The following is a 17,026-nucleotide window of genomic DNA, read 5'->3' on the forward strand; positions in this document are numbered from 1 at the left end:
TCCATGGAACAAGCTGCCAGATGAGATGGTGAAGATGCCGACGACCGCTTTGTTCAAAGCCTCCCTGGACCTCAAGTGGCCTGAACTCTTTACATGAACACCACCCTGTACTTAACTTCATGTCCCCCTACATGGCGTTGCTATTTGCTTTTGAGCCAAATTAACTAACTAACTAACTAAGATAGAAATGTATTCCTCACGTGTCCATTTACGTCTTTTGGGTTTTATTTGCGGGACATGAGGTACAACGTCCGGCCCATTATTTTGACGGTCGTCATTTTCGTAGGGTACCGGTCCGTTTATTTCTGTTGTCACATTATTTCGCACGTGTAGTTTTTCGTACATTTTTTGTTGTAAGTTTAATGTACGTACCGCTCGATTGTTATTCTTGGGTTGAATAGTATTGGTGGCATTTAATTTCTTCGTAGTTCCTTTGTACATGGTGTTTGGGGTCGGAGATGATCGTGATGTTCCACGCATGTTTACATGTGTTGCGTTAGAGGCGGAGATGATATCGAGTCAAAATACATCATTTCGTTTCGAAAATAGTAATAAATTTCAATTAGTATTACTTACTCGGATACAGTCCAATTCTTTGTTAGTAAAACTTTGGCTCCATAGGATGTCCTTGTTTTCGATGTTTGTGGATAGATTTCGGAGCTCTGAATTTTCCTTCTTACATCTTAAACGTCCCCGGTGTTCTTCTTCCGTCCCCATTATTATTATTATTATTATTATTATTATTATTATTATTATTATTATTATTATTATTATTATTATTATTATTATTATAATTATACCAGAGACTGCCATGGGTCATTGCGTGAATGCACAAGATGATGATGGGAATTCAGAATACATCCAGAGTGTTAAAAGGTATGTCACGGTAATCACATTTCTTATATTGTTCTAAGATATTCAATCAGATAAACAAGGATGTATGTCATTGGGTTCCATAGACAAACCACACAACAGCGTCATACATTAATGACTGTATTTTCTTTCAAATAGTTTAACTGCTTCAGGAACTTTTTTTTGTTATTTACAAACACACAAGAACATATCTATACAAACGCATACGTACGCACATATGTTAGGTATTCTTCTATGTTGACTCATTCGACTCGGGAATTTATTTTGAAATTTCGTACAGACACGAGTAACCTCGTGATTTCTCACCCAAAAGAGAGACGAGTATAAATATTCTCAAGTGGATGGCTTGAAATAGATAATTGTAGAGATCTTAATTGAAAATAAGATGACAAAAATTTTTCATGTCAGTCGCATGGACAATATTTGCATTTGTGAGTCTAACTCAATCAAATGCCATGTGATGTTATATCTAACCTTGAATTACACTCGTATATGATATAGTCTGCCTCTTCAATATATATATATATATATATATATAAGGAGAATTCACGAAAAAAAGAAAAGACGAAGACAGGTGGTGTAGAAAACAAACAGATGTATTAGTATAACGATCAGGAGTTGAAAATGTCTTTTACGTTTCGAGCCTATGCTCTTCCACAGAAAGGAACATAGAAAGAAACAAGAAGAGAAAAAATGTGTGTAGTGGCTACCGATCTATCATATCATAGTTCAATTAATAGGTGTTCCTGTTGATAAAATGAATGGAAGATTCAGTAATGTGAACAAACCACACTTTTTAATTTTATTGATAAGAAAATAAGTTAATGATTAAATTTATGGAATATTGTAGGATATCTGATATCATTGGTTATCAACTACAATCTCCGTGGTTATGGCCAGATCTTATCTTCAATTTGCATCCATTGGGGAAAGAAGCAGCCAAATGTTTAAAAGTCCTTCACGATTTTACCAATAAAGTAAGTAAATTATGTATTCTTCTGTCACTTGTATATTGTGATCATATTTTGCGTCATTTTCCATTTTATTGCATTACTTTGTGGCCATGCTGGTGCTGAGTGTACACAATTTTATTGATCGTATCATCCCAGTTATACGTTTAGGCTGGTCAGTATTATATCTATCTATCTATCTATCTATCTATCTATCTATCTATCTATCTATCTATCTATCTATCTATCTATCTATCTATCTATCTATCTATCTAGGTAGCTAGCTAGCTACTTACATACCTATATGTATATATACATATATAAATATACGTATGCATATATGTGTGAGTGTTTGTGTGTGTGTGTGAGTGCGTGTGTGTGTGCGTGCGTGGCTAAATGGGTTGCGATTCAACATAGTTTTCATTTGATAAGTGTTACTTGAAAAGAAAGGCGAGAGTAGAGACGAAAGTTTTGTCTAATGAAAATTTCAATAAAAGTTGGGTACTAGTAGCAAGGATGGTATGCATGAATGAGCATAGACCTATAGAACAAAAGGACAAATGGTACTTTGCACGCGTGTTTTTTTTACCGAGGTTACGGTGGGATTTTTTCGAAGGTTTTTATTTCCACGGATAACCCTAGTCAGTGTTTTATTTTCTTTCCCTTTTAGGAGTTTCGTTTGTTAAAACGATACTTTGTTATCTCTTGTGTATACATCCCAAAACGTTTTCGATCCCTGTTGATCGGTTTTGAAAAGAAACATTCTACATTGTATTTCCCCTCTGTGTTAGGCCCTGCGTGGCTTAATAAATTTATCTATCTATCTATCTATTTTTTTACATACCTACATATATAAATATGTGCAAATATATATAAATATACGTATTCATATATATATATATATATATATATATATATATATATATATACAGACATATATATGTGTGTGTGTATAAATGTGATGCGATTCAACACAATTTATATTTATTCAGTGTTGCACATTATTTAAGGAACGATAGAATGTTAAAACACAAATCGGTAGCGAAATGATGTTGCGAAATGAATACCTTAACTAAACGACTGTGCCTCCACCTGTTTTTATTTTTACCTGTTCATATCTGTTTGTCGTTTACCACTTATCAAATTCATTTTTATTGTAGGTGATTAAAGAACGCGAGGAACTCTATCTAGAAAACCTGAAGAAAAACCCCGACAATAAAGATGAAGGGACGTATGGAAAGAAAAAAATGAGCTTCTTAGATACTCTCCTTGATAAATTGCATGAAGGGGAAATAGACAAAACGATGTTGAGAGAAGAGGTGGACACATTTATGTTCGAGGTGAATTTATTCAAAACATTAACATTCATTAAATGGTCACTCATCTCTGAGATGAGATATTAATATTATATATATTTTGTATTCATTAACTATCTTTAGAATTAAAATCATAAATAACACTGTTGTGCTCCAGTATGAACTCAGCTGCATGGCTGAAACAAGTAAAAGAATAAAAGAGTCACACAGTGTCTCGACGCCCCCAGCATAAACATGAAATTTCTAAAACCTTAAACCGTCTTTTTTCCTTAAATCTGCCATGCAGATCATGTGCAGCACGGTGCATCATTTCAATGCGTAAACTCAATTTACTATATCTTCGATATTCTAAAACTGTCCAGTATCCAATAAAATGAAATATTTATATTGTGTTCTTCCAGGGTCATGATACAACGACAGCAGGAATTACATGGACTTTATATTTCATAGCCGCTTATCCAGATGTACAAAAGAAGCTTCAGAAAGAAGTCGATGATTTTTATGGTGAGTTGTGAACTGCAACCAAACTCTAGCCTTACTATTCTTCTTCTTCATCATCATCATAACCACCACCACCACCACCACCACCACCACCACCACCACCACCATCATCATCATCATCATCATCATCATCATCATCGTCGTCATCTTCTTCTTCTTCTTCTTCTTCTTCTTTTTCTTCTTCTTCTTCTTTTTCTTCTTCTTTTTCTTCTTCTTCTCCTTCCTGGAAGCGCCCGCTCCTATGTACTAGTGGGGAATTGAAATTGTAATTGCTAACTGTCTGACAGATACCAACTGGGTTTCCGAAATATATATATATATATATGTTCCTATGTTGTAGGTATGAACAGTTGTGCTTACGCGAATACTATGAACTTTTTACTCCCTCCTCTTACTTAGCGGTCATTCGAATAGCTCTTTTGTCTTAATAACGGTCAATCACACAGTAATTTCCCTTTGTATAACGGTCTTTTTTCATAGCATTTTCCCGATGGCCGGATAACTGAAGAGATGGCGGCGTGGATTTCCACCTCGGCATCCGAAACTCGGAGTTTTATCATGGCTACCTAATAATTGTCACATATCACATTTTCAGATAAATTCCTCTATTTACATAATATCGCGGTCTCTTTCTTTCTTTTGTTGTCTTACCGTTTTTATCAATATACACACACATATATATATATATATATATATATATATATATATATATATATATATATATATATATATATATATATACGGACTTGTGACAATGGCAGTGGGTCATCCAGATCGAACATAGACAGTTCGTTAGGTAAACAATGATAATGTAATCTGTTTACAATTTAATTTAGTCGGCTCTCATAGGTTAAACACGTCTTGAAAATTATACTCGTCTTTTCCGGCATGCGAAGAGTACAAGGATTAGATTGGCAAGCTAGTGAAACGGCGGTGGACGGGTTGGGGTAGGGGCGATTGTCAGCGAATAGCGGTGTTGTGTACTGAGCAATTAGGTGGCTTATCTCGGATTAAGGGTTAGGTTTTACGGCAAGTGTTAATGACTAAAGTTAAGGTGTATATCTAAAGGTTAGGGATTATGGTTGGAGTTCAGATTTGGTTATGGTTTTGATCAGAAAACGACTGAAAAATTGACAAAGCTTATTTCCAAAATAAGCAAGTCTGTTTATACTGTAATTTTCCTTTTACACTACGTATGTCACTTCTAGATTTCAACCTGATAAACATGGCTATTTCTCCTCCGAGTATTTTACTAGCTACTCATTACAGTTATCTTTCCCCTTGTGTAGGATTTAATAGTTTCTCACCATCTTTTTGATATTCCAGCAAACCCTCCGGACCTTTTGCTAACTGTGTATTGGTTTTTTACCAGTTTTTCAGATTTTCCTTTCTTTAAAGTATTTATATATTTTCCTTCTTTTTCTCACATTTTCACATTTTAGTTTAAAATTTCCCTCATTATTAAAAACTTCACACTCCTATGTAATTTTGTCATACACTTTCATTCATCTATCATACCCTTCATATTGCCCTTCCATCTCATTTGATTCTCCAACTTTTTTCCCTTCACAGATACGTCCTTTGTCCCCTTCTCTCCAACATGCTTTCATATCACTCACCTAGCGATTACACGCACTAACAGACAGAGCCACCGCTAACCTACACATATATACTCATACACTGTCAAATCTCTACAGACATATTCCACACTAGAAACACAGGTCAAGAAAAATGGCATCTTCCCTGTATAGAGCAGAAATCAACTTTTGGTCACATCGTTGATAAATTGCAGAAAACAGGAATCTCATACCTACCAGGGTGCAATTAAAACGCATCTGTACTATAGGAGGCCAAACAAAGTAAAATAAGAGAAGAATGATCAACAAATTTGCTGATTGACCTTGGAAATTTTTTTGTAAGTTCCGGAAACCTGTGTGAGCATAAAAGAGAGCGTTTCTGGATCTCAGCTGAGATCAGCAGACTGATTGTGGATTATTGTGGATCTTTATCTCGAAGAATTATTCAATTTCTTGGCACAAGTTAGAAATAGAGATTGCAACCAAGTGCAAAATATCAATTATATGATACCACAGCCACCAAATTGAAAATCCTCTCCCCAAACGATACATTTGCGTGTATGGTGTAGCATTGTCGGCAACTTTTGAGAACACACTGATGAAAATCCTGCACATACTGGATGAGCTGAGAAACTTGGTACAGTTGAGTCTCAAAGGAAAGCAACCCCAAAGTGTGACCCCCTGCAAAAGGATATATGAAAGAAAGGAAGAATAAGATTGAAAGAGAGATAAAGCCTACAAGAGAAGAGGAAACTATAAAGAGCTGGATTACATTATTTCTCTGCCAAAATAAAAAGTACTATCAAATTATGAAAGTAGGTATTGTTTTTACGCTTTTTGCATGACAAAAACTAGAACACTTCTTTTTAGGTCAACAGCGAATATGTAAAACGTAAAATAATCTCCGATGTTATGCCCTAAAAATTACTTGATACGTCGCCATAAAGTTCTCTGTTTGTCAAAGTAAAATATATATATATTTTTTATTAAAGATGAAAATGAAGAACCTACACTGACCAACCTTAGGAAACTAGTTTATCTGGAATGTGTTATGAAGGTAAATAGAAATTTTACGAATAATTATAACATAAAAGCTAAACATATTTGTTATATGCGATTACCATTTTGTCAAACTAATCAAGTTTTCATCTTTCATTGATAAGCTGTAAAACAAAACAGAGAAGTACCGTAATCGATTGCTTTAATGACATACGGGCATATTAGCCGCACCCAGTCCCAGTAGGGCGTATTCAGAAAAAATGCTTTTACTGAATTAAAGCGTGCGGGAGTCCCACTACGTTTATAGGACCCGGGGCGATTTTTTAATGACATTCTTTTGGCAAAAAATGTTTTCCTATATACAACCAAATCCGGTAATATTCAATATTTTATTATATTATGATGCGTTAAAATTAAGTAGCCTGTAAAATCATTCAAGTTATGACTATTTTGTATCAATTTCCATAACATACACACACACAGTTGATAACGCATACATTTTATATTAACAATACAACTTGTAGACCTATTAGCCTCATTAATTAGGTACTAACGATAGACTTTGATTCAGAAGTTTCTATAACAAACGTGTAGATCGTCCCGAATACTGAACTGTTAATGCATTAGTTTGCCAACAAATGGAAAAAACATGCTCTTTATGAATGTATATGATCTTTAGTGGTTCGTGGTTTAGTACTTTGATTATTCAGCTCACGATTACACGGTCGTCAGTTCGATTCCCGACGGCGCGTTGTGTCCTTGAGCAAGACACTTTATTTCACGTTGCTCTAGTCCATTCAGCTGGCAAAAATGAGTTATACCTGTTTTTCATCGGGTCAGCCTTGTCACACTCAGTGTCACACCGAATTTCCCTGAGAAGTACGTTAAGAGTATACGTGTGTCTGTGGAATGCTCAACCACTTGCACGTTAATTTCACGAGCAGGTTTTTCCGTTGATCAGATCAACTGGAATCTTTGTCGCCGTAACCGAGGGAATACCAGTTATGATCTTTAGTCGGTATGGAAAAATGGAAGTCTAACTCAGGTTACATAGCCGCGATGTGATAATAAAAAGTGAAACTAAAATTCCGGGGACACAAGTTCACTTTCCATCTGGCTCACTCTGAAGTCTATACCTGTTTATACATGTCCTGATAGAAATGGTAAAGCATTACAGTTTTGAATGGGTCTAAATCTAAGTAAATTGTAAACACCATCAGGTTTGAACTAGAAAAAGGAGGTCGGCGATCTTAGATGTAAAAGCAGTGGATATTGTGCTTTTACACTATTAGATGTTTATGCCCCAATAGAGTTGGAACGCCAGATTTCTGAAAACTTCTGAAAGCACTTCTACATTAATGCTTGTAAGCAATTATATGCAAGTAGTTAAAAAGAGATTAGGTTGCAAAAAGTTTCCTTCATAAATGCTGTCTTAGACAAACTACATCGGATGAAGCTTTCATTAGATTAATGAATATGTCCAATATATTTTGGGGGTAGTCTTCTATGTAGAATAAAAATATGTGATCTGCCCAGTAATCCTAGACAAGAATAATTAGTAGGCTTTCACAAAACAGAAATTGAATGTAATACAGTCAGTAGATTTAAGTTTAATAAAATGCGATGGTATCCAGTATAAAATAATGATTAGACTAGAATCTGATTAATTTAGAATAGATGTAGTTATAGAGAATAGAAAATAAGAGAAAGAGCATCTAGTCAGTCGATTAGAAGAGGACAGTAGAGATTAAAATTCAATGCTTGGCTTTACGATATGATTGAATGGCAGTATGCTGAAAAATACTAATTTGACCAGCCCCATATCCAGTGACTGTGTGTTGTAAAAATATCGGTACTAGATGGTCTCTCTGCCATGAGGTCTATTTCCATATTCAATACCCTTGTTTATTTACCATCTTAACAGCTATTTATTACAACTGGTGGGGAAAACTTCCTGTTTGTTGTGTAGTCAGTGAAATTCAAGCGTGTATGGCCTCGAAATATCAATCTATGACAACCTGCATGTCATGCGATACATAAAAGTGCGCGTTGGCCGTAAATCTCGCTCCAATGTGTATCCGATTAATACTGATCAGTCTAAAACTTTCAACAGGGATAACTACCGGTACATGGTAACTGTATTAAGTATTTTCGTTTTCAGATCCGCCTTCAGATGCTTGAAAGTTACAATGTTCAAACAATCAGTGATGATTCAAACTAAATGTCAACTATCGAAACCATTTCATTCCATGTTTCTTCCCATCTAAGATTTTCCCTTCACCTCTATTCTTTACTGTGAAGTTGGCCAATGCCTCCCTCGATCTGGGATGAAGAATCCTATATCTTTATGCACAAAGATAGTCTCTGTAATCAAAGTGATATTTACCATACTGGAGGAATAGAGTTAGTGACTAGAACACGAATTAGCTAGAACAATTTGGTGTTCATGTTTCTTGGCATTGGAGAAACAAGTCCATGTGTCCCGATGTCTTCTACCAACTGGACTGAAAGTCTAACGAAGTCACTTGAAAGCATGAATCGGATGTGAACGGATCTGGAAAGATAAATTCAAAGCTACCTCAAAACTAAGTGAGATGCCATTTGGCACCCAATTGTTTGTAGCAGTTGACAGCAGATTATGTTGTCTAATATCTGGTGCCGTGACCCCCATTTCAGAGTATTCCCCTTACAGCAGGGAAATAATGGTGATGTAGTGATGGTGCCCTTTACCACAGACTCCACAAACACAGTAGTGTGTAACAACGTCAGTAGCTGTAACAATAAATGAAGCAGTGGCAACAACACCAAGAGGAAGCCTTAAAATCACCATAATTGGAAGAATCACCAAACCCCACCAAATACTGCTTTGCCATCTTTTCCAGAAATACAGATCCGCACAATATTCTGATTTAGAGACCTCAATGTGCAACAAATTCAAGGCGTAAAATCCTCCAAAATGTGTCCAAACTACAACAGTATCAACGTCAAAAACAACATGAAACACAGACACAGCAGCAATCAGAGAAAATGAACAAAAACTAGAAACGAAATCAACAACAGCAGCCAAATAGGAAATTCACTGGTGTAGATAGAGACAATATAGAGCCAAGTACATATCACAAAACAAAGGCTAAATATAAAGAGAAGGTAGGTAATCTTGAAGACATTAGCATAGTTAAACCATAATTTCAAAAAAATAATTATAAATAGGAAGGAGGAAAGACGATTCTCACTTGGCTAAAACTAATATTAATAATGATGATATTGTTCTATATTTTAAAGATGAAAATTTCTGTACATTATTTACATTATTATATTGGACGGATATGTGTCCTCATTTTGTTTGTTGTTACCACAACGTTTCGGGTGATTTACTGTCCAGCCATCATCAGGTGTCCTGGTAAAATTTTGAACCTAACCTTGAGTTCTCGTTCCTAAGGTATTTTTTGCTGATGTTATTATCACAATTATTATTATTATTTATTCACGGCACTACCTGGAATTGAATTTGGAATGTCGGGTTGGTAGCCCGCGTTCTTAGCCATTACACTATATGCCCTTGGGCATATAGCGTAATGGCTAAGAACGCGGGTTACTAACCCAAGATTCCAAGTTCAATTCCAGGTAATGCCTTGAATGAATGAATGAATGAATGAATAATAATAATAATAATAATAATAATAATAATAATAATAATAATAATAATGATGATGATGATGATGATAGCATTAGAAAAAATACCTTACGAATGATAACCAAGGGGTGGGTTCAAATTTCTACAAGGACACCTGATGAAGGCTGGAGAGTAAATCAGCCGAAACGTAAATCACCTCTGGAAACATGTGCGTTTCGTTCATTATCCTTAAACAAACCTTATTCAGGGACCTTTTGAGCGGGATGGGCTACTAGACGTGAAGAAAATTCTAACTGGGCCCCACCTGCAAGGTCATGCGCTGTTTATCATGATATGAGATCACTATGTCGCACACATATGGTCGTGATGCATGTGCCTGGTGTACATTTATCAGACGCGTAGTCATGATGGGTGTATTGGGCTTCGTATAAATGTACTCCAGTGTCACGTTGATGGCATGCACTGCTCTCTCATAGTAATAAATAATGATTCTAATGTTTCTTCAAGGAAGTTCAACGGCTTTATCCATCAGTTCCTCAAATCGGACGGGTGGCTGCTGAGGATTTCAAACTTGGTGAGTATACTACTAATATCTCAACAGCTTAGTTCAAAACTCCACTGTGATGGCTTATGCGTGATCATTAGACATGCTAAAAATAATAGCCAAACCTGTCTCAACTAACACTTTACCGTCTTAAGAAAATAATTGTCAAAGTGGCTCACATAATGCTCGATATACAAAAGCAGGTGGGTCATATCTGGGATGCATTTGAACATAGGTCTGTATGATCTGGGTTCCCCTTCGGCTACACAACTTGTACGTTCTCTTCTATGGTACATACCTTTTTTTGCTGGTTTTGTTTAGCCAGTATATCAGCATTGATCGAGCAGAAATATGATCAAAAACGCTTCAACAATGATCATTCCGTCTTTCATCCAATCATATTAAATCTAAGATCTCACGAACGAATGTCTCTTTACTTCTTCAAGATGAGAGAAGAGATTTGAGTAAGAGTTGGATTCTGTTTCAGGCACAACAACTCAATTAAGTAGTGACCCTCTCATTCTTTCTTATATAAACATATGTGTATAGTAATTATACACGTGTGGAAGTTGGCGAGCTGGCAGAAACGTTAGCACGCCGGGTGAAATGCTTAAGCGGTATTTTGTCTGTTTTTACGTTTCGGGTTCAAATTCCGCTGGGATCGATTTTGCTTTCATCCTTTCGGGGTCGATAAATTAAGTATCAGTTGCGTACTGGAGTTGATCTAATCAACTGCCAGCCCCCGAAAACTTCAGGCATTGTGCCTAGAATAGAAAAGAAAAGAATTATACACGTGTGGGTGTATAAATAAAATCTTCAGATCTGGAACAAATCTTTCAAATTATCTCTCTCTCCCTAGCTTTCTCGCATTACATTCTCTCTCTCTCTTTCTTTCACTGCTTGTTTGTCTATGCTTGTTTCGTAGTCGAACAGAGTATTAAACATGACCACTCTCATACACTGAGTGAGATATTCGTGCTCTCCTGTACATACATGATGGCCGTCCATTCGTGACCGAAGAAGACTATTACTGACCTTCAGGAACATTGTGCGCTCTAGGACGAACTTATATTTTGCATTTGCGGCTCTGTTGGTGGCTAATGAGCCCTGCCCTTGACAAACATACACGACTGTAAACATTGCAAACCAAGCTTTCCCCATTCTCTACACCATCAGTGCGTTTTCAAGCAGCACGCTTAAGTTTTTCATGCAGAATATGTGCTCTAGCAAAAAGTGTCGACCCCGTCATTAACCAGCTTCCTCCATCTGTGGCGATGACACGCAGTGCTCTCCCTGTCAGTCTCCTGCATATCACAGGCCTTTAATGAGGACTTGACACAGTCCTTAAATGTGCATGCACACACACACTTTATATTTCCGAAAGCCCTGGCTCACCGTTGTAAGATTGTTAATATAAGATTGTTAATATATTGTTAATACTAAGTACCCCAAATATATCCAAAATAAAAATTCTCCAGCACACCTCGAGACACGTGCGATCGGACTGAAAACTCTCTTAGAGTGAGAGAATCCGGAAGTGAACACTATTAAATTTACATCTAAAATAGGATAAAATTTTTCGAAAAAAATTCTATCAAAGGCCAAAATATTAAAAAATACCTTTAACGGTTAAATTTATAAACAACTTAGAAACAAGGGCAAAATAAAAAAAATTCTTAATGCCAAATATGCCGAAAATAGATAAATCGTCAATAACCATATAATTCATCACTATAAGCACGCGTCTCGAAGTAAGCCACCAGAAATTTCTAAAAAATTCCGTTATTATCATATCGACCCCAATTTCAGAGTTAATTCATAAGAATTTTCTCCTAGTCAGTGATAAATACGGTAGGAAGTAAATAAAATACTTACCCATGGAAGAAGCAAACACGTATTTATCACTGACGAGGAGAAAATTCTGTAAGTTTGGAATTTTATATTAATAACAATATTACAATTTATATTTATAACTAACGTTTGTTGATTGTATTTCACTCTCAATTTCGTTAGCTATGGAACTTACAGGTAAGATAGAACCGCTATTTTGGAATTCATCTTTGAATGATATTACTATATCATCTAGAATAGAATATATTTTGAAACTTATTAATAATGTAGTAAATTTTATTAATAGATTAAATGGAAAGTCTGCAACAATAATTATATTAATACAAAATTTAAATCCAGAAAGCAACCCCTGAATAATAGGGAAATACAGGTTTTAGAGAATAATATTTGGAAGTTGTTGAAAAATATTAAATTTCATAGATACACAAATAGGCACAATAAATATTTAAGTAATCTAGCTATTAGAATAAAAGAAATGCGAAATATTGAAGGAATTATAGAACAGTCAGATAAAACTAGAAACCTTTGTAAACTAGATGTTAAATTATATGATAATCTAATAGAGAAATGAATAAATAAATAAAAAAATAAATAATTGTTCCTGAAAATACTCATTATAATGTAAATAAAGCCTGTAAATTAATCATGATTAAATGAGTTAGACAATAAAACTGAACCTTATGAAACTATGCACCCTAGAATTACTTTAAAAGACTATACATCTGTCTATGAGAGTGACTGAAACTTAGATTGTTGGGCTTATTTTTGCCAGGTCCATATGAAGTAAAGAAAGGTACAGCTATCTCAATAATGATTTCTGCTCTACATAGAGATCCCAAAAACTTCCCTGACCCGGATAGATTTGACCCTGATAGATTTCTTACAGAAGATAACAACATTCATCCCTACGCCTTCATACCATTTTCGGCAGGACCTCGTAACTGTATAGGTAAGTTTTTATTCACTTATTTTTCTATTTTGTTGTTGTTGCTCTTATTATTATTATTATTATTATTATTAGTAGTAGTAGTAGTAGTAGTAGTAGTAGTAGTATTAATATTAAGGCGGCGAGGCATTTCGTCCGTCCTTATGTTTGAAATAAAATTGAAAACCTAAAGGATGTATAACAATTTTCTGCTTTGGTTAAGGCGGCGAGATGGCAGAAACGTCAGCACACCGGGCGAAAAATACCGCAAAGCATTGCTTTGCGGTATTTTGTCTGTTTTTACGTTCTGATTTCAAATTCCATCGAGACCGACCTTGCTTTCAGCCTTTCAGAGCCGTTCAAACGAGGGCCGATGTAATCGACTTACTCACCCTAAATTCCTGGCCTCCTGCCATAATTTGTAGCCGTTATCATTATGACAACTGCCAGAATAGTGAACATGTTGGCAAATATTCTTATTGGCATTTATGTTCTGAGTTCAAATACCATTGCAGTCATCTTTGTCTTTTATCCTTTAGTTGTGGATAAAATAAAGTACCTACCAATTACTTGGGGCAATAGCATCAACTTACAACCCTATCCAAAATTTCAGTCTTTGTATCTATATTAGAATCATTTATTACAATTATCCTTTCTACTCAAGGAACAAAGCCGAAATTTTGGGGTAGGGAACCAGTCGATTAGGTCGACCCCATTACGCAACTGGTACTTAATTCATCGACCTCGAACGGATGAAAAACAAAGGCGACCCCAGCGGAATTTGAACTCAGAACGAAAAGTCAGACGAAATACTGCTAAGCATTTCGGCTAGCGTGCTGCCGACAAGGGGCTAAATATAGAGGGGGCAAACAAGGACAGACAAAGGTATTAAGTCGATTACATCGACCCCAGCACATATTACGAGGCAACGAGTTTATCCGCTTCAAATAACAGTTACTTCACAGTCATTAATAAAGGATCATAGAATTGAACGGGGTTGAGCTGGATGAATAAACTCTGTTAAATCATATATTTTATTCCATATATATATATATACGTTGTGTGAACATTATAAGAAAATTAATAGATGGCATCTATTTCAGTGTTGTTCTACTCTAACAACTTAAAATGTGATTAGATAATATATTTCCTATAATATACATTAAATAAAACTGACCGACAATACTATAAGCTGCCTGGGAAATTTTGCCATGGGTCAATGGATTGAAAATACACTAAAAAGTGATTTTTTTCTCTGTGATTTCAGGACAAAGATTTGCTACGATAGAAGAGAAAGTCATATTATCACATATCGTCCAGAGATTTAATCTTGAAACAACACAAAAGAGAGAAGAACTTGAACCCTCTTCGGAATTAGTACTCAAACCTTTTAATAGCGTTCGTGTCAAATTAACCCATCGATAATTGTTGTAATAATATACACCTGGAACGCTTTGAGATGTTATTTTGATGTAAAACTATTTTTCTCGCTTTAATACAGTTTAGAAATAACCAAGATATAGAAAGCTAATCGTGCTGAGATAAGCAAACATACAGGCTTGTGAGACGTTCATATGTAACTTCCAATATTCAAAATGTTATTCACTGAAATATTCGAACTTATGTTCTTTTTCTTGGAAATGAGTTCATGTGAACGAAACTTTAGAGCTTTTCACTAACCAAGGCCAGTAAACTCACTCAGCCTTCATGTAGTATTATATTATACGGCCCCCACCAGTTTACAGTCAAGCTGGAGACACTATAATAGTTCAATAGAATAGTTTGGACGCGTAGTTTGAAACTTGACTCATATCTCGATTGCAGACCTAACTTTTCAGTTTATAATCAATACTTTTTTTATCTATCTCGGGTGCCACACAATCTTACGTCCTTTACCTACTACTCCTTGCTTAAATATTTAAATAATATACTATAGTCAATAAAGCAGTGTTTACAGTGTCCACATATTGTCCTATTGGTCATTAATCAACGGCAATTCACCTCATACAGCTCTAGAAGTGTATGCTTCTACGATATCTTCTCTCGTCTCTTTTCCTTTCCGACACTAATTCATAATTTTAGTATTGTTGACTGTACAGCAATGCGCTTGTAGAATCGTTAAAACGACACATATAAGTGCCTTGCAGTATTCGTTACGGAAATTCAAATTACGTCGATGTAATCATTTCAGGGTCGATAAAATAAAGTACGAGTTGACTAATCCATTCCGTCAAAAGTGTGACATCCCTGTGCCTAAATCGAAATTCATTATTATTGTCAAATAGGTTGGCGAGTTTGCAGAATCATTAGGAGGCCGGACTAAATGCATAGCAGTACTTCTTCTTCTTCTTCTTCTTCTTCTTCTTCTTCTTCTTCTTCTCCTCTTCTTCTTCTTCTTCTTAATACTGTTTTCCCCTTGCGGAGCATAGGGCCTCAACAGTTGTTTTCCACTTTTTGCGGTCATTGGTATGTTTCTTGGCTGCTTCCCATGTCAGGCCGGTGGTCCTGAGCTCCTCCAAAATGCTACGCTTCCATGTCTGTTTTGGGCGTCCTCGCTTCCTTTTCCCCTGCGGGTTCCAGTCAAGTGGTTGTGTCACATTTCAGGGTTCTTTCCGCAGTGTGTGTCCAATCCATCTCCATTTCCTTCGTCTAATCTGAACATGTATGGGCTGCTGGTTGGCCCTTTCTCACAGATCAGTGTTTGGCACTCTGTCGAACCACTTCAGATGGAGGATCTGCCGGAGAGATTTTTTGTAGTTGCTGCAGGTGGCCCTCCATGTTTCAGAGCCATACAAAAGCACAGATTTTACGTTTGAACTAAATAAGCGGAGTTTAGTACGAGTTGATATGGCAGTGGATAGCGAAGTTAATATGGCAGTTGATATGGCCGAAGAATAGCGAAGGCTTGCCAAGCCGTCTTGATTCTTGCCGTGATGTCCTCGTCTGATCCACCTGATTTGCTGATCTTGCTGCCAAGATAGTCAAACTCAGTAACGTTCCCCACAGGTGGCCCCTCGATTGTGATTGGCTCTTCCTGCTTGTTGTTGGTATGCAGCACTTTTGCCTTCTTCCGGCAGATCCTCAAGCCCACTTGCCGTGAAGTTTCTGTCGGGTGGTCTACCTTATCTTGCATGTCATGCAGGCGATTGCAGGCGATGTGAAAGTAGTGCGAGATGTAAGACAAGCTTCTGTCAGTCTCCGTCTAATGAATCCACTGTCAAGACTGGACAGCCGGAGGCTATAGTAGAAGATACTTGCCGAATGTGCCACGCAGTGGGACTGAACCCGAAACCATGTTGCTGGAGAGCAAGCTTCCTACCACAAAGACACGCCTATATATGTTTGTATGTATACATGTGTACATATATACATACGAACATACATGTCCATATACGTATATGCTAATACCACCCAACCCTCTAGAAATATTAATAACAAGGTTATTGTATCTGAAGTCAATTCCAGTAGAATTAAGTTTATGTCAAGTAACTCTAAGATTTAAAATTCTATATACCAGTGTATAATCAGTACTCGCAATAAAGTACGATTTTACATTGGAAGCACATCGTTAGAGTTATCTAAAATAATTTCTATCCATTACTCAACATTTAGGGATAGACATAAACGGAATAGTACCGGTCTCAGCAAACTGATTTGGGATTTAAAAGACCACAATGAACAATTTCATTTAGAATGGTTGATTCTCTCAATTTCGATACCATATGACAAAGGCAAGAAATTCTGTCTTCTCTGCAATTCTGAGCTATTTTTCATTATTTTTTCTAAAAATACTCTAGTAAACACGGTTATAGAACGAGCATACAGATGTAAGCATTGACAGAAACATACTTTTAGT

At 36.1% G+C, this 17,026-nt stretch overlaps 1 protein-coding gene across 1 annotated transcript in view; it reads left to right on the forward strand.

Moving 5' to 3' along the window:
- LOC115212039 (cytochrome P450 4V2-like) overlaps window positions 1-15,131 on the forward strand; it is a 28,191-nt gene extending 13,060 nt beyond the window's left edge. The window contains exons 5-12 of the mRNA XM_029780842.2: window positions 804-876; window positions 1,724-1,850; window positions 2,984-3,163; window positions 3,541-3,643; window positions 6,210-6,274; window positions 10,358-10,424; window positions 13,018-13,194; window positions 14,438-15,131. Coding sequence (XP_029636702.2) covers window positions 804-876; window positions 1,724-1,850; window positions 2,984-3,163; window positions 3,541-3,643; window positions 6,210-6,274; window positions 10,358-10,424; window positions 13,018-13,194; window positions 14,438-14,595 — 950 coding nt within the window. The 3' untranslated portion in view covers window positions 14,596-15,131. The remainder of the gene's footprint in view (window positions 1-803; window positions 877-1,723; window positions 1,851-2,983; window positions 3,164-3,540; window positions 3,644-6,209; window positions 6,275-10,357; window positions 10,425-13,017; window positions 13,195-14,437) is intronic.
- Window positions 15,132-17,026: the final 1,895 nt, after the last annotated feature.

Source organism: Octopus sinensis, linkage group LG5, assembly GCF_006345805.1.
Source record: "Octopus sinensis linkage group LG5, ASM634580v1, whole genome shotgun sequence".
NCBI lineage: Eukaryota > Metazoa > Mollusca > Cephalopoda > Octopoda > Octopodidae > Octopus > Octopus sinensis.